This window comes from Peromyscus leucopus, chromosome 1 (genome assembly GCF_004664715.2).
Source record: "Peromyscus leucopus breed LL Stock chromosome 1, UCI_PerLeu_2.1, whole genome shotgun sequence".
In the NCBI taxonomy this organism is placed as follows: Eukaryota; Metazoa; Chordata; class Mammalia; order Rodentia; family Cricetidae; genus Peromyscus; species Peromyscus leucopus.
The window spans coordinates 139,676,724-139,699,693 of NC_051063.1; the positions used below are offsets into that span (position 1 = coordinate 139,676,724).

The following is a 22,970-nucleotide window of genomic DNA, read 5'->3' on the forward strand; positions in this document are numbered from 1 at the left end:
CTCAGGCTAGTCTGGCACTTACTATGTAGTTAAAGCTATCCTGAAATTTACTGTGTAGCTCAGACCAGCCTCAGGCAGTCTCTCTGCTTTCAGTCTCCCCAATTGTGGGATCATCATGGTCAAATACATTTTATATTTTATAATTCAGAAGTGAAAATGTGAAAATTCTCAACTGTTTGGGTTAAACTAAATTTCATTTTCTTGTTATTGGGAGATAAAATTGCATGGTTGAAACATTTAATCTTAGGAATATTATCTTCCTTTTGTCTGAAATATTAGCAATTTTTCTTTCATTATGAATTTTCTTTCTTGTCATAATTTAGATAGTAATTACCTGGTACTAAATAATGGGTATCCTTGTAGATTCCTCTATCTTGCTTACACGTATAGTGTGAGCTACTCTTTAGTTTGTCTGTGGGCATGCATCAGTCATTGAAATGGGGTGAGGTGGGCACTGAGCCATCAACTGGAAAATCTGTGACTAACTTGGAGTCAAAGAGTATGGTTCTTATTGTGGTGATGCTCTCTAGAGATGTTGACTTCTGAAGGTACAGTCTCCTACTCATTCAGCATTATTTCTCACACAGTTACAAAGAAGATGATGACTTTGAGACTGATTCAGATGATCTCATTGAAATGACTGGAGAAGGAATTGATGAACAGCAAGATAATAGTGAAACTATTGAAAAGGTCTTAGATTCAAGACTGGGAAAGAAAGGAGGTTTGTGTCTTTGGGGAGTAAATTACTCACTGGATTTTGAGACAGGGTCTCTGGTATCCTTGGCTGGCTTTCAGCTTGCTATATAGTCAAGGCTGACCCCCTCTCTCTACCTCCCAAGTTCTGGGATTCCAGGTGTGTACTACCATGGCCAGTCTATGTATTGCTGGTGGTTGAATCCGGCCTTGGTGCTGCTCACCTAACCACACCCCCAGCACACCCCTAATCTGGTTTATTTGAGGGTAAGACAGTTAACATAGCTTTGGGAGGGTGAGCAGGAGAGGATGTTTGATTTCTTACTCTATTCTTAGAGGAAGAGATCTGCTTTTGAGGTAGTCAGGACTAAAAAGAAGGATGCTGCTGTTTGGTTTATATGGTGTCTGCACAGAAGAGTTGCTTGACTTCACCTGCAAGTTTGCATTTGCTTTCAGGTAAACAGTAGCATTTTCAGGCTATTTGAAATTATTGGATCCATCCTGTAAGTTGACTTACTTACTGCAATGATTGTAATTGAATAATAAGTTGACTGCTTATTGTAAGTCAGAGACATTCGGTTTATTCAAGAAGAGATTCTTCTTGGCAGTTGCTGAACTGGAGATCTTTTTTGTTGCCGTTTGTAGCCACTGGAGCATCCACCACTGTGTATGCTGTTGAAGCCAATGGAGACCCGAGTGGCGACTTTGACACGGAGAGGGAGGAAGGGGAAATCCAATACCTTATCAAATGGAAGGGCTGGTCTTACATCCACAGCACATGGGAGAGTGAAGAATCCTTACAACAACAGAAAGTGAAGGGCCTGAAAAAACTGGAGAACTTCAAGAAGAAAGAGGATGAGATCAAACAATGGTATGTTGCCTGCTGCAGATAAAAGTGGTGTTTCCAGTCTAAGGGAAGGGAGCTTTTCAAATGTGTGGAGAACACGGCTCTCTAGGATTTCAGATTTTGCCTTGGTCATGTGATCAAGGAACACTGAGCAGTCTACAGTTCTGTAGATGACAGTAGAGGCTTCCATATATGTCTACTAAGTTCTCAGATTTAACAAGGACAGCTAGCTTACTGAACATTGGCCACATTTTCTTTAAGTGTGTTGTTTGATCATGACAGTATAACTGTGAGATTTGTTTGTTTGTTTCATTAACTGTTTTGTCGATGGGAGAAGTGAGATACAGAGTCACTGCAGGTGAATCAGTGATTGAATTTAGACAGCTGTATGTAGAGCTGTAGCATGACTATGTTGTTACTTTCTTTTGGGAAGTAGGCTGGGGTGGCTTATATGTGAAAGTTAATATTCTAGAACCCTCTGAGTTTTGATATAGTTGTTCTTGGTTTTAATACAGTTTGCAGATTACTAACGGGACACATGGGTGCAACTAAGTTTACATTTGTACTTCAAACGTTTGCTCTGACATATGCATAGATCTCCAAGATCTAACTGGTATATGCTTGTTTTTGGTCTTCTGTCTAGGTTAGGGAAAGTTTCTCCAGAAGATGTTGAATATTTCAATTGCCAACAGGAGCTGGCATCAGAGTTGAATAAACAGTATCAGATAGTAGAAAGAGTAATAGGTAAGTTCATGAAAACTCATTTTAGTCATGTAGAAACTCGGAGAACATGACCTTTGGCTTTGGATAATATAAATTTATAAAATGAATTTTATAGGTTTACTTTTTGAGATAAAACAAAAGGCTTATGTTTATTTTGAAGGGAGAGTTAATAATTATTGCTTGTAGATTTGGGTATGGGGGATGAGAGACAGAAGTGTTAAGGATGTTAAGGATGTTTGGCTTGTAAGATTTCTTAAGAGAATATGGTCACCACTCACTGAAATGGAAAGATCAAGGGAAGAACTGATCTTTGGATTTGAAATCAAATGCTTAGGTTGGTAACTGTTGTATCTAAGAGACAAGTATTGTTTGAGGGCTCCCCCGTATATTTCTTCACTTGGTGACTTGGAGATATATCTAGGTATTGTCGGTGTATAGGTAGTACTTAAATTTTGAAATTTACTGAGGCCATGAGAGAGTACACATTGTGAGGAGAGAAAGTCTGAGAACATTCTAGCATGTTTTCACGAGACAGAGGAGGAGTAGGCAGTGATCCAAGAGGTGAGCTAGGAGAGATTGCTGCAGTGGAAGTAGGTGATTGACATGGAATCCTAGTCCTGGAATCGATCCTGGAATCTGGGAGTGGGGCTCCGGGAGTGGGGCTGCCTGGCGTCAGTGAAATGGCAACAGGAAACAGCTGTTGACAGGATAGGTCTGATTGAGGGGCTGATGGGGGACCCTCAGGAGAGACTGAGAGGTAGTAGTTTTGAGTATACATTCAGTGATGGTTTATTTTATAAAGTAACAACCATTTTTACTCTTTCAACTAAAAGCTCTTTGGGGAATTACTTAGTCTTTAAAACTTGTGGAGAATGAAGCTATAAGAAATGCAAGCTTCTAGTTAAGGCTTTTCTAATTGCTTCATTGAACCTCTAAATGAAGAGATCGCTCTGAGAAATAGTATGTCATTTTACTGACTGTACAAAGTCTGTGCCTCAAATTTTCTTTTTTATCAGTGATATACACACTGCAAACACGTGACATTTACACACTCTCCACAGCCCCAGTACCCTTGGCTTTGGAAACAATGCCCAGGAAGTCTTTCCAACATTCACTGACATTGACCATGGAATTTGTTTTCCATCACACATTGCTGTGGTTTGTTCAGTGGTCTTACTAACCCAGAAAAGCTCTTCTATTTAAAAATATTTTTAATGTATTTGAAAAGAAAAATAACAGACTAATAGGATGATAGTCTGGCAGCCAGGTTAGAACAGGCTTCTTTTAAAACATGAGATAAATGAGCACATATTCTTACTTATAAATCTTTTTTAAAAGTTATTTATTTTTTATAAATAAATATAAAATTTTATAAATTTTTTTTTTTTTAAAGATTTATTTATTATGTATACAGTATTCTGCCTGCATTGTGTCCCTGCAGGCCAGAAGAGGGTACCAGATCTCATTACAGATGGTTGTGAGCCACCATGTGGTTGCTGGGAATTGAACTCAGGACCTTTGGGAGAGCAGTCGGTGCTCTTAACCACTGAGCCATCTCTCCAGCCCTATAAATTTTTTATAAATAAATATAAACATGGATATACAGATCCATGTGTGGGTATTTTGCCTGCATGTATACCTGTGTGCATTGTGCATGCTTTGTTCCTGAGACCAGAAGAGGGCTTCAGATCCCCGGGGCCTGGAGTTACAGACAGTTACAGTGAGCTGCCATGTGGGTGCTGGGAATTGAACCTGGGTCCTCTTGGAGAGCAGTCAGTGCTCTTAACCTCTGAGTCATCTTTCAGCCCCTTCCTTGTAAAATCTGTTTCTTCTCCTTTCTTGGTATATTTATAACTTTTCTGTCTTATTTTATATTTGTTTAGCTGTGAAGACAGGTAAATCTGCATTGGGCCAAACAGATTTTCCAGGTGAGTACCAGATCTCATATAGTAAATGTTCAAAATTTATGAGCACATTGGGATTTGCAGATTATGTATAGTTTTGCCATATGGTATTCATTAGCTATATATTAAAAAAAATATCACTTCCTACTTTTAATTTGACATTGTTTGATAGCTCATAGTCGGAAGCCAGCGCCTTCAAATGAGCCTGAATATCTATGCAAATGGATGGGACTGCCCTATTCAGAGTGTAGCTGGGAAGATGAAGCCTTGATCGGAAAGAAATTCCAGAATTGTATCGACAGCTTCCATAGTCGTAACAACTCCAAAACCATTCCAACAAGAGAATGCAAGGTTTGGCGATTGTTGGCTTTTGTGTTTTCATTTTTTTTTATATTTTTGTATTTTGTTTTTCTGGGACAGGGCCTCTTATGTTGCTCTGGCTGTCCTGGAACTCACTGTATAGATCAGGCTGGTCTGGAACTCACAGAGATCCATCTGTTTCTGCATCCTGAGTGCTGGAATTAAAGGCGTGCACCACCACACCCAGCCTACTTATATATACATATTTATTTATTTTTTTTGTGGAAAGGTGTAACCAAGAGGTTAGTTGTCTAAATATATAGAAGCAAAAATAGAACAAGAATGAATAAGGATTTAAAAGTAACATTAAATATAAGTGATTACGACATGGGCTGGGTATATAGTTCAGTTAGTACCTGGCATGTGTGCAGCCCTTGGGTTTGATTGCCTAACATCACACCAAACTGGGCTTCATTGTGCATGCCTATAATCCCATCATCATTCTGGAAGTAGAGGCAGAGGGATCAGAAATTCAAGGTCATCCTTGCAGTGAGTTCAAGGCCATCCGGGTTTACACATGACTTTTTGGCTCAAAGGCAAAAGAAAGCAAAAGGAGAGGATGAGGGACTGGAGAGGTGGCTCAGAGGTGAAGAATGCTTACTGTTCTTGGAGAAGACCCCGGTGTGGCTCACAGCTGCCTGTGACTCTAGTTCCAGGAAATCCAGTGCCTCTGACCTCTGAAGGATTCTGCACGCATGTGGGAAACATCAGTGTACATATATATACACACACACTTACACACACAACTTTTTAAAAAGGATCAGTTGTATAATAAATTTGCTGGTTTCTATAACTTGCTACTTTATGGAATTAGATATATTGTTAGAAATGTTTGAAAATAGTTAACTTTGAAACATACAGGAAAGATGTCTCTGAATTTTAAATCAGAAACTGAATATACAGACTTTTTTATTGCTGGGTAATACAAGTCTTTCTCCCTTATGGAAATTGGTTGAGATCTAGATATATGCTTGGTTCCTTGGACTGTGTCTTAGAGAAGTTGAAGTTCATGTTTATAATATCAAATACCTGTCTGTGAAGGCCAGCATGTGGTCATTACTCACATGAGTGTGGTGGAGAAGCCATGGTCAGAACAGAACAGAGGTGGAGGTCATAGCTCTGATGGGCATTGAAGAGGTTTTTAGAGGAAAGCAGCCTCTGCCCTTGAAAAGTGGATTGCTGCTTAATAGCATACAAGAAAGGGCCCTGGGGCCTGGAGAGTTGGGGTAGTGGTTAAGAGTAGTTCTTGCTCTTGCGGTGGCTTCAATTCCAGTACCCACATGGTGGCTCACAACCATCTGTAACTCTAGTCTCAGGGGATCTGACACCCTCTTCTGACCACCTCAGGTACCAAGCACATGTGTGGTGTGCGTACTTCAGGCAAAACACTCAGACACATAGTACAATAATAAAATAAATCTAAAAAAAGTTTAAAAGAGAAAAAGATCCCAGGAATGACTTCTCATAAAAGGTACCAAAAGAATTTTGTAGTCAACAACTCCTGGATCCGAAGACATTGCTGAGTACATTTCCTTCAACATATGTGTCTTGACTGTTGAAGGAGCTTTCAACAGTTTCGGGAGCCTTGAATGGAGAGAAGCAGGTTGTTATCAGTCTTTATTTAAAGATTTCAGCCATTGATAGTGAGTAGGGAACTGGACTCAGAAGCTCCGTCTAGTCCTGTGTCATAGAAGTCAGTAATTGAAGAGTGAGTGGAGGGCCAATTAGCTGAGGCCTGGAAAGGTTGTAGACATGAACCATCTTGAAGCCAGTTTGTTAGGAGTGGATGGATGGCTAATGTGTGGAAGGTGAGCGTGAGGGGTCAGGTTGTATTCATTGTCCCCTCACACAGGAGAATTGAAAGTACTGATGACCACACAGTGAGGGTGATAATTCCCGGAATGGGGAAGAGCGTCTTGCAGAAAGACATAAGTGCTGAGTGAATTTCTCTGACAAATTCACTGTATAGCTACATATGCTCAGACTTTGGAAAGTCCTGAGTAGAGACTTGCATAACTTTGAATGCATTGTTCCCCAAACTGATTAGGCCGCAGAATCTCCATTTTGTGTGAGCAGTAGACTTGGCCTCAGTAGAATATAAGTTTTTAAACCCTCAGCAGTGGAAAGAGCAACCTTTCCTTCGGAAAACTAAACTAACAAGGTTGGGGCTCAATGTAAGTGGGCTGAATCGCAGTTCCCAGGTACAGTGATTGTAGGATTACTTCTTCAGCAGCTGTCAGTGACAGACTTCCAGAGTGTTCATGTATTGTTTAGAAAAGGTGACATCAAGGTAACTCTGTGTGTCACACAGTAAAGGAAGAGATAATAAAGAGCTAATTGATGTCTACAAATTTATCTCAGAAACAGTTATTTAAAAATACTTGATTTTAGGATGAACTCTGGGAACAGAGAGTACTGGGATAAGGTAGGATGGGGTAACCATTCATACCTGAAAGTAAGTTTTTTTTTTGTATAGAGTACATAAAATATGGTTAACATTGTAATGTAAGAGCAGGGAAATTGTTCTACAGTATATAAAATATGGCTAACATTGCAATTTAAGAGCAGGGAAAAAATGTTCTAAGACATAGGTTTTGTTAATTTTTGTTTTTCAGGCACTAAAGCAAAGACCACGATTTGTAGCTTTAAAGAAGCAGCCAGCATACTTAGGAGGGGAGAATCTGGAGCTCCGAGATTATCAGCTAGAGGGTCTCAACTGGCTTGCTCACTCCTGGTGCAAGTAGGTAGAAGATAATGGCTAGATTTTTCTCTACTGTGTTTGGCTTATTTTTATCCTAACTGCTAAATTCTGGGGCCCATTTAGGCTTTGAGAATTTAAGTGATTTAAGGTAAACATGATTCCTCTGTCATTGTGTGATGCATCATGTGAGAGCTTCTTTTAATGCTAGTGACAGATTTCTTTGACACATAAAAAAGGAGTTTTTATTTATACACAAGCGTGTGTGCACACACACAGACACACACACACACAAACACACACACACACACACACACACACACACACAGAGTATGTGTTTTCCTGCATGTATGTCTGTGCGCCACTTGTGTGCCTAGTACCCACAGAGGCTGGAAGAGGGCATCAATATCCTGGAACTGGAGTTACAGATGGTTGTGGTCTGCCTTGTGGGTGCTGGGAATTGAATCAGGTCCTCTGGATGAGCAGCCAGTGCTTTTAATCACTGAGCCATCTCTCCATTCCCACCCTTTCTTTGTATCTTCTTTTTTTTTCTCCCCTAGACTGGGTTTCTATGTGTAACAGCTCTGGCTGTCCTGGAACTCGTTGAATAGACCAGGCTGGCCTTGAACTTACAGAGATCCACCTACCTCTGCCTTCTGAATGCTGGGATTAAAGATGTGTGCCACCATGCTTGGCTTGTGTCTTCATTTTTTATAGTAAAGCAGATATCTTTATTTCAGAATTAAAGTATAGCTTGGAAAATAACAATATTCAAATTTATCTTCAATGTTAGGAGATCGTCTCTAGTTACACATCTGCAATGACTCTTTCCCAAGTCAACTACTTACTGTACTTGTCTTATCAGGTGAATGTAGTATTTAAGACTCTGAAGAAAAGTTCGTATTTGAGCTGCAGTTTGGGTGACTGAGAAATTGGGTCACAATCATTTGGGCTGCTAAGGATGATTTTCCTTAGCCCTCCACCCCTGCTCATGGAGGCAAACCTAATTCAATGCAGTGGGAGTCATGTAGACACAAATAAACAGATGTGAATGTGGGTGGGGGACTTCGGAAGAAGGGATTTGGTTTGGCAGAGGGGTATGGGATAAGAAAGAAATGGAGGGATTGATCAAAGAATATTATGTGTATAAAATTATAAACCAAATACTTTTTAAAAAACAATTTTCCTTTCAGAAGCTAGTAAGTCTTACTCTTTTAAAGGATTAGTAAGCACTTAGATGTAACTAAAGATTAGTATGAGCTAGCCCCTTTTTATTTTACAATTGATGGTTCTTTTTTTTTTTCTTTTTTTAAAGATTGATTTATATATTATATATACAGTGTTTTGCCTGCATGTTTGCCTACAGGCCAGAAGAGGGCACCAGATCTCATTACAGGTGGTTGTGAGCCACCATATGGTTGCTGGAAATTGAACTCAGTACCTCTGGAAGAGCAGCCAGTGCTCTTAACCATTGAGCCATCTCTCCAGCCCCAATTGATGGTTCAATTATGAGCAAGGACACTATGAGCTTTCTCCAGAGTTGTATAATATTTGCTATTTTTTTTTTTTTAAAATAAAGATTCTCACTATGTAGCTCAGGCTTGCCCTAGAATTCACTATGTAGACCAGGTTCTCTGTAAACCCAAAGAGATCTGCTTGCAATCTTAGCAATTTAAATGCCTTGATCTTCTAGCTATACGTTAACTTTTATTTTACTTTTAGTATTCTGGTTCACTAGTGAAGCATAGATACGTATAAACATCAGTTCATTTGGCACAGGAAGACTTTGGGTTGACGTACAGTCGTGGTAGCATGAGCATAGCTGAAGGAGCAAAGACTGGGCTGCTTGGAGGCAGCATCGTGTCTCCAGGCACAGGGACAAGAATACACATGCTCCAAGGTCTGTGTGCCTCAAGCCCCACTTGTCAAGATTCCAAGATCCTGGTAGTGCAAAGCCCTACCTCCACAGCTCCTAAACAGCCTTTAGCTGTCAGCAGTGGCCATTTTGGCTGTACCTTGTGCTGCTTCTACTTCCAAACAGATGTACTGATGTTTGCTTTACCTGCAGAGACATGATGAGCAACTACAGTTAAATCTTCCAGAGGTTTCTGGGTTAAAGAGTCAGAAAAGGTAGGAAGGAAGGGAAGAATGACCAAGAGCCCTTTCTAAGCTAGGCTGGGTAGAGCCCCCCCCCCCCCGAGGGACTGTCAGCACCTTCATCCCCTCCCCAGGCTTTGGAAACAGGAAAGAGAGCTCGGAAGTAGTCCCCTGTTAAAGATAGCAAGCAGAGGGCACAGGAGAGCAAGCCGCTGAGGGATCAAGCTGAGTTGATGGCACTGGGATTGGGCCATGTACATATTCTGGGTTGGGGAGGACCCAGATGATTCTACAGTACTCAGAAACAGCATAAAGCCATGAACAACAAGCAAATTCAGAGCTGTGAGGGTCCTTGGCAGCCCCATAGTTCTGATACCGGGGGAAATCCATAGCCTCAGCTAAAAGCAGACATGTTATTTTTATTTATTGATCTTTTAAAAGTTTGCTTACATTGAATGTGTATCTGCCTATGCATATATACCTGCATGTCTGACATGAAGGAATCCTGTCTTCTTCCCATGTGGGTTCTGGAGACTGAGCTTAGGTGGTTAGGCTTTTGTGGCAAGTGCCTTTACTCTTTGAGCCATCTCATTGGCCCTTAAAGAACCTTTTCAAAATGTTTACAGACTATATCATACATGGATTTCTAATTTCCTGTCATGGGCTAATATTTTCTGTTTCCCAAACATGCCTTCCTAACTTTGGTCATTTTCTTAATCTGTCTTTGTTTTTACATGTGTACAGTTGAACAAACATGTAAATTCAGCCTATTTTCTAGTTCTTTCTTTCTTTCTTTCTTTCTTTCTTTCTTTCTTTCTTTCTTTCTTTCTTTCTTTCTTTCTTTCTTTCTTTCTTTCTTTCTTTCTTTCTCTCTTTCTCTCTCTCTCTCTCTCTCTCTCTCTCTCTCTCTCTCTCTCTCTCTCTCTCTCCCTCCCTCCCTCCCTCCCTCCCTCCCTCCCTCCCTCCCTCCCTCTCTCTCTCTCTCTCTCTCTTTCTTTCTCTCTTTGTTTTTTGGTTTTTTGAGACAAGGTTTCTCTGTGTAGCTTTGCACCTTTCCTGGAACTCACTTGGTAGCCCAGTACAGTCTTTCTTAAACTGTCCATGAACACTTGCAGAGGTTGAATGGACAGAATCCTCTCCTACTAGCTCTTCAAGGCAGAGGCAGGAAGATTGCAAATTCCAGATCAACCCCGCCAGCATAGTGGGACTCTGCTTCATAAAAACAAAACAAAACAAAAACTAAAACAAACCCCTCAGAATCCTGCACTCTTTCTTGAATATGAAACATATTTAAAACAGATCCCCTTTGCCTAGAACATATAAGACCCTGGGCTTTATTTCTAGCACTACAAACAAACAAAATCCAAGCCCTTTACACCCTGTATCAAGTAGGTCTATAAAATAGTAGATTTTGTGGTATTGGACAGTCAAGTGGAATGCAGCGGAATGGGGAAGGCAATTTGAGCAAAGGCACATGACTATTGGGATATAGTCTTCAGCAGCATAGCCAGTTTACTTGTTTTGTATATTGATGAACCCAAGGTTATATGCTTGTATGCATCTATGATAAAACCTGTGTTCTCTGTTAGAAGGGGTAGCCTATGGAAGACGGTATAATTCCGAGCCTCATTTCTAAGATAGAAACAATTAGAGGAGCCTTGTGTAATCTAAATCTTGAATAGACTTCCAGATAGATTGGCCTGGTCTGCTGTTTCTGTCTTCTGCTTTCTTCCTTATTTAGGAGGCTTAAGTCATTGAAGATGAGGAGAAGAATTTCATGGCAGGGTCAATCTGATGCCTTTCTCTGCTGATACTGTCAAGTGTGTTATTTGTGCATATAATGTTTTTCTCATGAACTAATAATTACTTTGTATTTTTTTTTTCTTATTGCAGAAGCAACAGTGTAATCCTTGCTGATGAAATGGGCCTAGGAAAGACCATCCAGACCATATCATTTCTCTCCTACCTGTTCCACCAGCACCAGCTCTATGGACCCTTTCTTATAGTCGTCCCCTTATCCACCCTCACTTCATGGCAGAGGGAGTTTGAAATCTGGGCACCAGAGATTAATGTAGTGGTTTATATAGGTGACCTGATGAGCAGAAATACGGTATGTAAACAAAAAAAGTTGAAGTAGCATGTGTGTTAAAAATATATTTTAGAAATTGGCTGATAATGTTTTATAGATGTATTAGTAAACTCTTGAGTAAAATCATTCACACACACCAGGCAGTGATGGCGCACGCCTTTAATCCCAGCACTGGGAGGCATAGGCATTTGAATCTCTGAGTTTGCGGCCAGCCTGATCTAAAGAGCAGGTTCTAGGACAGCCAGAGCTATTACACAGAGAAACCATGTTTCAGGGGGAAAAAAACAAACCAAAAAAACCATTCACACACTGTATACTATGGGCTCAGTACTTGGAGGTCTGTCAAAATGCAATTCATATATTCTTTAAAACATTGAACAAGGTGTATACTACTAAGTTTTAAAACAGCAATAGTTGCATGAGAATTTCTTAGTTGGATTGCACTGTTTTCTCTTCCCTCCTTCTCTCCCTCCTAGTGTCTCACTGTGTAGCGCAGGGGAGCCTCCAACTCGTGGCAATCTACCTGCTTCAGCCCCCTGAGAGCTATGGTTATTGGCTTGCATTACCAGTACTAGTTTGATCTTTATATTTAAGATTACCTTTCCTTATGGAAAATTAATATCTTTGCTATTTTACCCAAAATGTTATTGGGAAGACTTAATTCTTAGAATTTATTTCCCAATCTCTTAAAACAGTTTCATAACTTACAAGAAAGAAATAATAAAGGAAAACAATACATTTCTAGGGCTGCAGAAAAGAGAATTATTTGGTATGAAATATTGACTTGAGCATCATGAAATTAACACACAGTGATGTAAATTTGTCTTTGTTTATAAAAACATTTTTTGAGGAATATGATTTTTTTTTTTTGAGTACGTACTGTGTGTTCTTTTACTGAGTGCTTTTATGTGTTCCTGTAACCTTTGTGATAGTCTTCAAAATTGATGGCAGCAAATAATCTGAAATGCCTGCTAAAGATGACTATCCAGGGAGTCTGTCTAGTCCTTGCTTTTAGATGGCTAGAATGGCAGAACTGGAGCCTCAGCTCACCAGACACAAGTCTGGAGTTTGGCTCTTGTGCCCTTCTATATTAACATGTTTTTGGAGATTGCTTGTAGTAAGAGTGGGTTACCAGAAATCTTCAAAATTTTAGATAAGTGCTCTAAACACGTTTTCATGGATTCAAACTTGTTTTTATTAAATGCTGTCATTAAAATGATCTGACGTGGTTGAGTTGAAGCTGGAGCTCTGTGATAGACCCTGGGTTTGATTGCCAGCAAACCCAGCAAAGCAAGCAAAACAAAATGAAAAAAAAAAAAACCATCTGATTATAAAGTATATTAGGCTTCATTGTCATAAATTTGACCTGCTAAGACTATTTATTTCTAAGATTAAGCAGTTCTTAGTTCCATTAATTTGTTAGTTCTTAGAGGAGAAAGCAAGCAGGGATTTTGCTTTATGCCATGTAATTAGTACTCCTTCTCTTTAGTCTTTGGTGGTAAGCACCTTACTCATTGTCTTGATTTCTGTTTTCTAAGTCAACAAACCGTAAGAACTTTGTTAGTAGTCATTGTGTTTGATGAGTTTCTGGTCATGTTTCAGTATGCATTCATTAATTTTCCAGTTTCTTTACATTCTCAGTATTTCCTACTTACATTAAGTTATATTTTCACTCTGCAAAATTCCTTTTCTTTAAATAAAAAAAAGAGAGAGATGGCTCGGTGGTTAAGAATATTGACTCCTCTTCCAGAGGACCCGGGTTCAATTCCCAGCACTCACATGGCAGCTCTCAACTCCCTGTAATTTCAGTTCCAAGGGACCTGTCACCCATGGCAAAACATCAATGTACATAAAATTAAAAAAAAAAAAAAAATCCCTTTTCTTGGAGGATATAGCTATTGATTATGATTAATGAAATTTCTGGCCAATCTACTGATTATAATTTGTTACTTCTTAATAAATATTACCATATGCAAAGAATAATGGTAATTTCATTTCCTTAAGAACAATTTAAGGGGCTGGGAAACCCTTTATTTAGTTCAAGTCCCCCAATTTTTTTTTTTTTTTGTTCATTTGGTTTTTCTCGAGACAAGATTTCTCAGTGTAACAGTCCTGGCTGTACTGGAACTCACTTTGTAGACCAGGTTGGTCTTGATCTCACAGAGATCCGCCTGTCTCTACAGACTGTTAAGTGTTTGGATTAAAAGCATGTCACACCATACCTGGCCAGTTCCTGGAGTTTTAATTGCTGGTAAATGCTGCACACTCATCAAATCTTTGCAGGAGGGTTGGTTCATTTGCAATGACAATAAAGTTTTTCCTACTTTTGATTCTGACTCAGTGTTCTGTGCTTGGGTTAAGTCTCTTTAGAGTGCATAGGCTGTTCATTCAATTCTTGTGAGACTTTTTTTTTTATGTTTTATTGCATCTATTAAAAGACTTGTTACAAAATTTGGAAGTAGATATTGTGTCTTAATTACTATTTTTTTCTTCTTATAGATAAGGGAATATGAGTGGATTCATTCTCAAACCAAAAGGTTGAAGTTCAATGCACTTATAACAACATATGAGATCCTCTTAAAAGATAAGGTGTGTAATTGGTAATAAAAAGTTAAGTCTTGTCCATGTGTATCCTATTTCAGTAGTGGGGACTGTGCTTCCTCCTTGTCATGTAATTCTTCTTGCTTTGTTTAAAAAGCCAAGCAAACAAACTTAAAATATTCCTCAATATACAACTGTAAGTAGCAGACAACCCTCACAGTTGACTGGGAGCTCAGGTTGCCTTAGTCCATTGAGTTGAGCAGGAGGCAGGAGGAAAGGGTATTGAGACTGCACTGAAGTACAGTACAGTGCACTACTGGAGAGCTTTTTCTAAAGTTCCTAAGTGATAAGTGCTTTGCTATTCAGTGTGGTGGTTTTGTGTTTCCTGTGTCTCAAGGTTGGGGTGGCAAATAGGCAAGAAAAACATCTTGCAAAGACAGAATCCCATAAAGTTTTGTTTCAGTTTTTGTTCAGCATAGCAGTTTTCCTCCTCTTGCAGAGCTTGCAGTAGTGACTTGTATGAGAGATCCACTTATAGTTTAGATGATGAGGTACTCTTGAATCTGGCCATTGGTAGATCAAGCAAAGAAGCCTAATATATATTAAATTGGTGAAGAATAAATGTGTCTACCTGTATATCTTTGTGGTGGTATGTATTCAGAAATGATTTAATGTGCAAGCACTGTGGGTCCCCTTCTGACCTGGTGGCTCATTCTGTTTGTTTTTCACTTTAGACCGTGCTGGGCAGTATTAACTGGGCCTTCCTGGGAGTAGATGAAGCCCATCGGTTGAAGAATGATGACTCTTTATTGTATAAAACTCTGATTGATTTCAAGTCCAGCCATAGGCTACTGATCACGGGCACCCCTCTTCAGAATTCCCTCAAGGAACTTTGGTCTTTGCTGCACTTTATTATGCCGGAGAAGTAAGCTCCTTCTTGTTTGTTTCAAAAGGTGCTAGAATGTCTGATATGCAAATATTTCCCCCTTTTTTGTATTTTTGAGAAAGGGTCTCATGTATTCTGGCTAGCTTGGAACTAACTATGTAGACCAGGCTGGCATCTGTATCATAAGAGATCTGCTTGCCTCTGTCTCCCACATGCTGGCATTAAAGTCTGCACCACCATGTCTGGCAACTTTTTGATGTTCTTAATAGATTTAGCAAAACTATTTTAGTTTTTTGCTTCAGCTTTTAAACTATTTAGGCGTGGGGAAGGCAAGATATTCACTCGTGACAGAAGCAACTGTATTAAAGTCTTGCATAATAGAGTGATAGAAACTAAAGAAGTTAGCCAGTTGAGGAGGAGAATATAATTGCCTACCAAAGGTTTGAATTAGTTAAAGCATTTTGGGAATAATTATTAAGACATATGAGAGTAAGGTGGGGTAGAGATGCTTCTTAGAACCAATCCCAACACTTGAGAGGTTGAGGCAGGAGGATTAGGAATCCAATGCCAGCTACATAGTAAGTTTAAGGCTACTCTAAGCTCCATGTAACTCTGCCTCAAAAAACATAAAACAAAACCAAACCTCAGTGACATGAGTGAAGTATATGATGTACATAGACTGACATGCCTTAAACACAGTCTTTGCTAGTAGAAACATCAGTTTTAGTTCTTATTCAGATCAGCTTGCTTCTTACAGAACTTCGGCTTATCTCTACTAGATAAATTGTATAGGTTAGATACATAGTGTATATATTCATTCCACAGTCATAAAATGATCTGGTGGTTCTCAGTGACAGCTTAGATGAAAGCTGAATTCTTTTCTCTAGTGTGGAAGACTGTACTGACTGAGCTGGATCCTGGCTCATGCTGACTCTACCATTTGTCCATTACTCATCATGTATCAGTTGTCCTGGCCATCTTTCTGTCCCTTCCACATGCTGTTCCATTCCTACTCTGTCTTGTCTGGAACGCTCCTCCTTATTTTTACATGGCAGCCACCTCCTCTCCTCTCCTCTTCTCCCTCCCTGTTTGGTTTGCTGCATAGCACCTCTGTGTCTTCTAGCACTAAATTAGGCATGTGAGAAGACTAGGGGTCTCGTTTTGTTACTCACCATTGGTTCCCATTACCTGGAACAGCAACTGACACACAGTAAGCAGTTTAACTACTAATGTGTAATCTTTTGACAGGTAAATGTTTTATAATGTGCTTGTCTTTATAATGACTAAGGGCGTTGAGCATCTTCTCATTTTGTCTTTGACCTTTTGGGCTTCTTTAGTGAAATATTTATTCAGATCTTTTCCTGTTAAGAAAATTAGATTCAAGCTAGTGAGCTGGCTCAGTGGTTAAGAGCACTTGCTTTTGCGAGGATCTGGGTTCATTTTCTAAACACTCTGTGGCGGCTCACAACTGTCTGTAACTCTAGTTCTAGGAAAGCTGAAATCCTCTTTTAGCCTCTGCAGGCAATGCATGTACTTGGTGCATTAACATACATGCTGGCAAACACTTATAAACATAAAATAAAGATAAATAGAATTTGAAAAGCATTGCTTCAGCTTTTAAAACTTGAATTGTCACTATATGGGTTGGACAATTTATTTCTTTAAAAACACTCTGGATACAAGTACTCTCAATAAAGCACTTTTGTATAAATAAAGTGTATGATTGGCTTTTCTTTTATTTTCATATTATCTTTTGAAGAGCCAAATTTTAATTTACAACTATAATTTATCAAGTGTCCTGTTGTCGTCCTCTCCCCCCTCCCCCCCCCACCCGTCCCCTTCCACTCTCCCCCCGCCACGACCCCTCCTGCGCCCAGCCCACAGGTTTCTATGTAGTTGTTTTAGTATGACTCATGTTCTGGAATCTCACTTGCTAGGCGCAGCTGACCTACGAGACTCACAGAGATCGCCTGCTTTGTTCAAATCTTACTGGGATTGAAGGCTTGCATCCACCACAGCTCTCCATTATCACCAATTATTCCTTGTATTGTCTATGTCCTAATAACATGATAGTGCCTAAGCCATGGGTCTCATGACAACATTTCTGTTCTAGAAATCTTCTAGCTAAGTCACATTAGGCTAAGTCTATTTATGTTTGACGGCATTTAGTATATCGAAGTGTGATGGATCTATGATTCATTTTTGCTTCACTAGAGGATTTTGGACAATCTGTTCAATCATTGAAGACGTCTTCTGTTGATCTTAGTGGGACAGAAAGGATTTGCTTCTGGCTGTGTCATGCCAGTTGAAGACTTACTTCACTTGTGTCACCAGAATGTCTAGTGTACTTACATTTTAGAAGCTAACAGTGAATGTAGGTCGTTCTTCTGAGCTGTTACACTTGCATTCCTATTCAGGATCAGCTCCATCATTTCTGGTGAGTACTGCAATTTTGTTATGCTGATCTTACATACAGTTAAGGCATGAACTCAATAATAATCCTTTATCATGCCAAAGAAGGTTTTCTTATTTATTTAGCTTTGTATTTCAGTAGTGTTTAGTAGTTCATTGTTACAGTCTTAACTTCTTCTGTGATTTACTTTTTAAATTTTATTATTTTAGGATGTTTAGTTTTTCGTAAGATGCCTGGCATGAGCCTTATGCTGATAGTCAGTGTTCTATGTAGCTACCGACATTGATCCTCTTACTGTTCTCGTCATCTCATTTTTATTCTACTAGAGTCTGAGTAGTCTATTCTAAATAGAACTGGGTCAAATGCGCTTTAGGAGTTGAATGACCTTCGACGGGTTCCTAAGACATCAGAAAACACAGGATTTACATTTAGCATATGATTTCAACCATGCAGAGATAGTTTAAGTAGTATTTACATTTAAAAATACAACTATTTACATTATGATTGCATAAAGCAAAATACAGTTCGAAGTAGTATACCAAAATAATTTATGTTTGGCCCACACATATGATTAAAGGCAGCACTAAAGGTTGAACCACATTCAGCTTGTTGAACCAGGTGGGTGATTTCTAGCCTTAGGTATAGGTCAGTTGAACATGTGATGTTACAATTTCACGAACTATAACTTGCTATAACTGGTCCGCTTTGTACTAGGGACACGCGGTAGATCCTTGATGCTTTATACTGCCTGATTACTATACTGTAGATGCGTGTGAATAGAGATTGTAAGCGCATTCCATACATCTTTGGTTTTGATTACGTTGACATTCTTAGACATATGTGTTGAACATTCCTGCATTATACCTGGCATTCTCATGTCTCTTACCTTTTCTCGGTTCCATGTTTGCTTAGTATTTACTAATTCTTAGGTACTAATTTTAATTCTTTGTTTAATGTTACTATTTTAAATTACTTATCTGAACTCTCTAATTTTGTATTTTAGCCTATCTTCAGTTAATGCCAATTTAATTCTTTTTTTTTTTTTTTTTTTTGGTTTTTCGAGACAGTGGTTTTCTCTGCGTAGCTTTGCGCCTTTCCTGAGCTCACTTGGTTAGCCCAGCTGGCCTCGAACTCACAGAGATCCGCCTGGCTCTGCCTCCTGAAGTGCTGAATTACAAGGACTTGCTACCACGTTTCAGACCTGAATCGTGCAGCTTAACTTGCCCATATTCTTAAAAAAGTAATAACTAATTTTGTTTTCCACAATGGCTCTAGCTTTAAATTCTCATTATGGTTATAAACTTCAAGAATACAACAGGAGAATTATTGTTTTTTAAGGAAACATTGAAAAGAGAAAGATAACATGTATTTTGTCATCTCCAGGTGATCTTTATTTCTTCCTGTGGCTTGAGGTTTCTGTGGAGGGTTTTCTTTTAAGCTCAGAGGCTAACTTTAGATGTTTTCTTGTAAGGCAGACCTATAGGCGGCACATTTCTTGTCTTTATTTATTTACTGCTGGTCTTTTAAAAAAAGACATTTTTATTGTGAGCATGTTTACGATCTTCTGATGATGGATTGAGACACGCAGCCATTGTGACTGAGCTAGCTTCGCTACAGTGGTTACTTGAGCAGGTCGCAGTCAGGCTGACCCTCCTCCCTTCTCTTCCTCCCCTTCGCCTGCCTTCCCCCTCTTCTCTTCCCTCCCGTTTTACTCTCTCCTTTCTTCCCTCCTGCTCTCTCTCTCCCTTCCTCACCACAGTATCTTTCTGGGAGGAGAGTTCCTCTGCACCCCTGCACACAGGGCTGTCTCATAGTGCTGGGCTTCTCATCTTTGGGTTGGCTTGGCCACCCCCACCCCCAGCCCAGCTGCCTTGTGTCATTTTCCTTGTGGGAAATCGAGCACCATTCTTGGCTTCCTCTCCCATCAGGCAGTTGTCACAACTAAAAATATCTGCAGACCATTACTGGTGTCTCCCTTGGGGAACAAGGGAGTCACCATTGACTGGGCAGCACGATGTAGAATCCTGGCTGCTAGCTTTGCATTATTTGCTGCCTGTGTGTCCTTTCTCATTGCTGTTCTTTGTCCCGTCAGCTCACTGGTCCCCCTGTCCTTCCCTGGAGATCACAGTCAGTAGTGGCCGTATCAGCTACTTTACCCAGTTCCCCATACAATTCTAGTATGCAGGCCATCGTGGCAGAGAAGCCGTGGTGGCTGCATCGTGAAGCAGCTGATCACACTGCATCAACAGGACAGACAGTGACGAGTGCTGTGCTCAGCCCCCTTTCTCTTGTCAGGGTGTCCACCTGCGGAGCCACCTGGTCCCTTTGTGAAATTTTAGACTTACATTGTACTCATTTCCTTCTCTTTTACTGAAGATTCAGGGATGGACAAGTTTTGCCTTTCCTTGCAGGAGGGATTGAAAGTTGTTTTTAATCCCCTCAAAGCCACCCCACTCCTAGTTCAGTTATTTTGTTGTGAAAATGCTCTTCCCTGTGGGTAACTAATGGTGACAATTTCATCTATAGGTTTGAGTTCTGGGAAGATTTTGAAGAAGACCATGGAAAGGGGAGAGAGAATGGTTATCAGAGTCTTCATAAGGTACTAGAGCCTTTCCTTCTTCGGAGAGTCAAAAAAGATGTGGAGAAATCCCTTCCTGCCAAAGTGGAACAGATTCTCAGGGTGGAGATGTCAGCCCTTCAGAAACAGTATTATAAGTAAGTTCCTGCCATGAGGTAAATAATTAATAAGTAATCTGTGCCTTTGAAAAAGTAAACTATGAACATAGTTTGGTTTTTTGTTTGTTTTTGTCTTTTTTTTTTTTTTTTAAATTAAGCCTAGAACCTTGCAGATCTTGGCAAGTGCTCAAGAGTAAAGTTTTCTATTTTTTTATTTTGTTTTTTGAGGCAGGGCATCTCTATGTAACTCTACCTGGCCTTGAAATCAAGAGTTCCTCCTGCCTGCAGAATACTGGAACCAGACCTAGCCCTAAGCTTTGCTTTCTTAGAGCAGTAGGAATTGGACTTCAGCCTTGGACTGGCTAGATAACGACTGAGCTTTGTTTGTTGACTCAACACAGAATTAAGTTGAAATTCATGATCAATTAGAAAAAAAGGGGAAGTTGTTTTTATTTGCATAAGTGAGAATTTACACAGTACTTTCTCTTACATAAATGACCCGGAGTTTGTCAATCAAAACATTTTGGGGGAGGGATTTATTTATTTTATGTTGCCTGTATATGAGTGTTTGCCTGCATGTATGTATATGTGCCACATGCATTCCTATTGCCTGCAGAGATTAGAAGAGGGTGTCAGATCTCCTGGAACTGGAGTTAAGGATGGTTAGGAACCACCAAGTGGGTCCTGGGCCCTAAACCCAGGTCCTCTGCAAGATCAGCAAGTGCTCCTGACTACCAAATCAGCTCTCCAGCCCCTAATTTTTAGTGCTAATTGTCCTATACTAAGCAGGTGTTGGTTAAGCTAGACAATGTTTGTTTATCATTCAGTAACTCTCCTATGAAGTTTTTAATACTAGGCACTCTTCTAGCTATTTGGGAAGGATGAAGGTGAATGAAACATGTCCCCTCTGGAGCCTTGGTGTATCCTAGAAACAGGTCATTGCAGCACAATCTCACTGAAAGTTCAGCAGAGGTAGCATTCACCATAGTACAAAGTGAGCACTCCTTCCTTTCTAGCATTCCAAGCAGCACAGGAAAGCCATGTTTTTGGCTCACTGTTTTGTACAGAAATTCAAGAACAGTGAGTCCAGCATATGGCAGCCTAAAATGTACTTGTTACGAACTTTCACATTTAAGTTTCATAAATATGATTCACTTATGTATATATATTTGCATGTTTCTGGAAGATCAAACTCGGCGTCACATGTGCTGGACAGACACTTATTGCTGACCTGTAGGTGGCCCTATGCCCCCATTTGACTTTTAGAGATATTATTATAGGGAGTTTGAAATATAAGCAAAAATAGTATGGTATTTACTCATCTACTCATATCTAGCTTCTGTGGTTATTAACTCATGGCCATTAGTTAGTTTACCCATATCTTTTCTTCTACTCCTGTCTTAGTGTGTGTCTCTAGAAGAGAAAGACTTCTTATTCTTCAAAAATTTGTCCTGTTATCATACCTAAAAGTAGTTAATGATTCCTTAACAGTTTCATAATATCCACAGAGCATAGAGGAATTGAGAAATAAGATACACGGACGGGATAGTCAGAACTAAGGATATATAAAGAAGCCATATGGAAGCCCACTAATTTGTAAGCTAATTAAAAAAAAGTATACACACACACACACACACACACACACACACACAAACATGTACAGATATGTGTATGTGTGAGTGTTTGTGTAACCTTCTACAATTGTCTTCTTTTAGTGTTCTGTGATCAGTGAGGTTGACATACCCATTAGGATCATTGAACTTTTTACTTTGGCATGGAGATGTGAATGATCACGATTAGGTGGTAGATAGAAAGTAAAAGTCTCTCTGTCTTTTAGCTTTTATTTCTTATGGTAACATAAACTCTGCATATTTGAACTAATGTTTTCAATTTGCAGATGGATCCTGACCAGGAATTACAAGGCTCTCGCCAAAGGAACAAGGGGCAGCACATCTGGCTTTCTTAATATTGTGATGGAGCTGAAAAAATGCTGCAATCACTGCTACCTGATCAAAGCTCCAGAGGAAAATGAAAGGGAGAACGGCCAGGAGGTCCTTCAGGTGCGCGGCTCCTCATGCTTTTTACTGCCTTCTCCAGAGTGATGCAGGCTTGCTTAGATTTCTGTTGTAGTCAAAGTGCTCCTTCTCTTCCTTGATTACCCTTCAAGGGGCATCAGCAGAAGCTTTCAAAAGCATGAGACAAGCCAGACATGAGTACTGGTGCGGACTTGACAGGGATGTGGTGGAGGCAGAAGGGTCTTGGGTTGAGGCCAGCTTACTCAGGGTTCACTTGGGCTACATAGTGATACCTTGTCTCTAGACACACAAAAATGACGAGGAAACTTAAGTAGAATGCAGGAAGTATAGTACTGTGGATACCATGTTTAAAGACCATTTCCGCAATGGTGTGTTTGATTTATTGATTGAGACGTCTTCTGAATCTTCAGTCTCTAATCAGGAGCAGTGGGAAGCTGATTCTCTTAGACAAATTGTTGACAAGACTCCGAGAAAGGGGAAACAGAGTCCTGATCTTCTCTCAGATGGTGAGGATGTTGGATATTCTGGCCGAGTACCTGACTATCAAACACTATCCTTTCCAGGTAAGATGGCTCAGTAACTGGGCTAGCTACACAGTCTAGCTGTCTGTCCTCTCTCTATTCCCCACTTTCTCAGAGTAGGAGGCAAGTTTTCTTACCTGAAAAACATCTGAAATTAAGGTTCCAGGAAGGCCACAGTTTTTCTTCATGCCTTTAGCCTACTCTGTGATGATAATGAACATGTGAAGGTCATTCTTTAAAAAAAAAAAAATTCTATTTTTTTTTCCTTTTTTTATTTTTTTGAGATGGCATCTCACTATATAGCCTTGGCTGTCCTGGAACTTAACTATCCAGTAGACCAGGCTGGCCTCAAACTCACAGAGGTCTTCTTGCCTATGTCTCCCAAGTGCTGGGATTAAAGGTGTGTGCCGCTATGCCCGGCAACTGTTATTAGAATTGAGTGAGCGAGGACACATGCATAGCATTTGTGTGCCGTGGTGCCTGTGT

General features: G+C 39.9%; 1 protein-coding gene across 5 annotated transcripts in view; it reads left to right on the forward strand.

Moving 5' to 3' along the window:
* Positions 1–22,970, forward strand: part of Chd2 (chromodomain helicase DNA binding protein 2) — a 135,146-nt gene that overhangs the window by 56,831 nt on the left and 55,345 nt on the right. For all 5 annotated transcript variants that reach the window (XM_028893291.2, XM_028893287.2, XM_037198651.1 and 2 more), the window contains 12 exons: positions 588–721; positions 1,339–1,564; positions 2,184–2,284; positions 4,147–4,191; positions 4,340–4,518; positions 7,143–7,267; positions 11,216–11,432; positions 13,911–14,000; positions 14,687–14,877; positions 19,778–19,966; positions 21,825–21,987; positions 22,374–22,526. In XM_028893291.2, the coding sequence (XP_028749124.1) occupies positions 588–721; positions 1,339–1,564; positions 2,184–2,284; positions 4,147–4,191; positions 4,340–4,518; positions 7,143–7,267; positions 11,216–11,432; positions 13,911–14,000; positions 14,687–14,877; positions 19,778–19,966; positions 21,825–21,987; positions 22,374–22,526 (1,813 nt within the window). The remainder of the gene's footprint in view (positions 1–587; positions 722–1,338; positions 1,565–2,183; positions 2,285–4,146; positions 4,192–4,339; positions 4,519–7,142; positions 7,268–11,215; positions 11,433–13,910; positions 14,001–14,686; positions 14,878–19,777; positions 19,967–21,824; positions 21,988–22,373; positions 22,527–22,970) is intronic.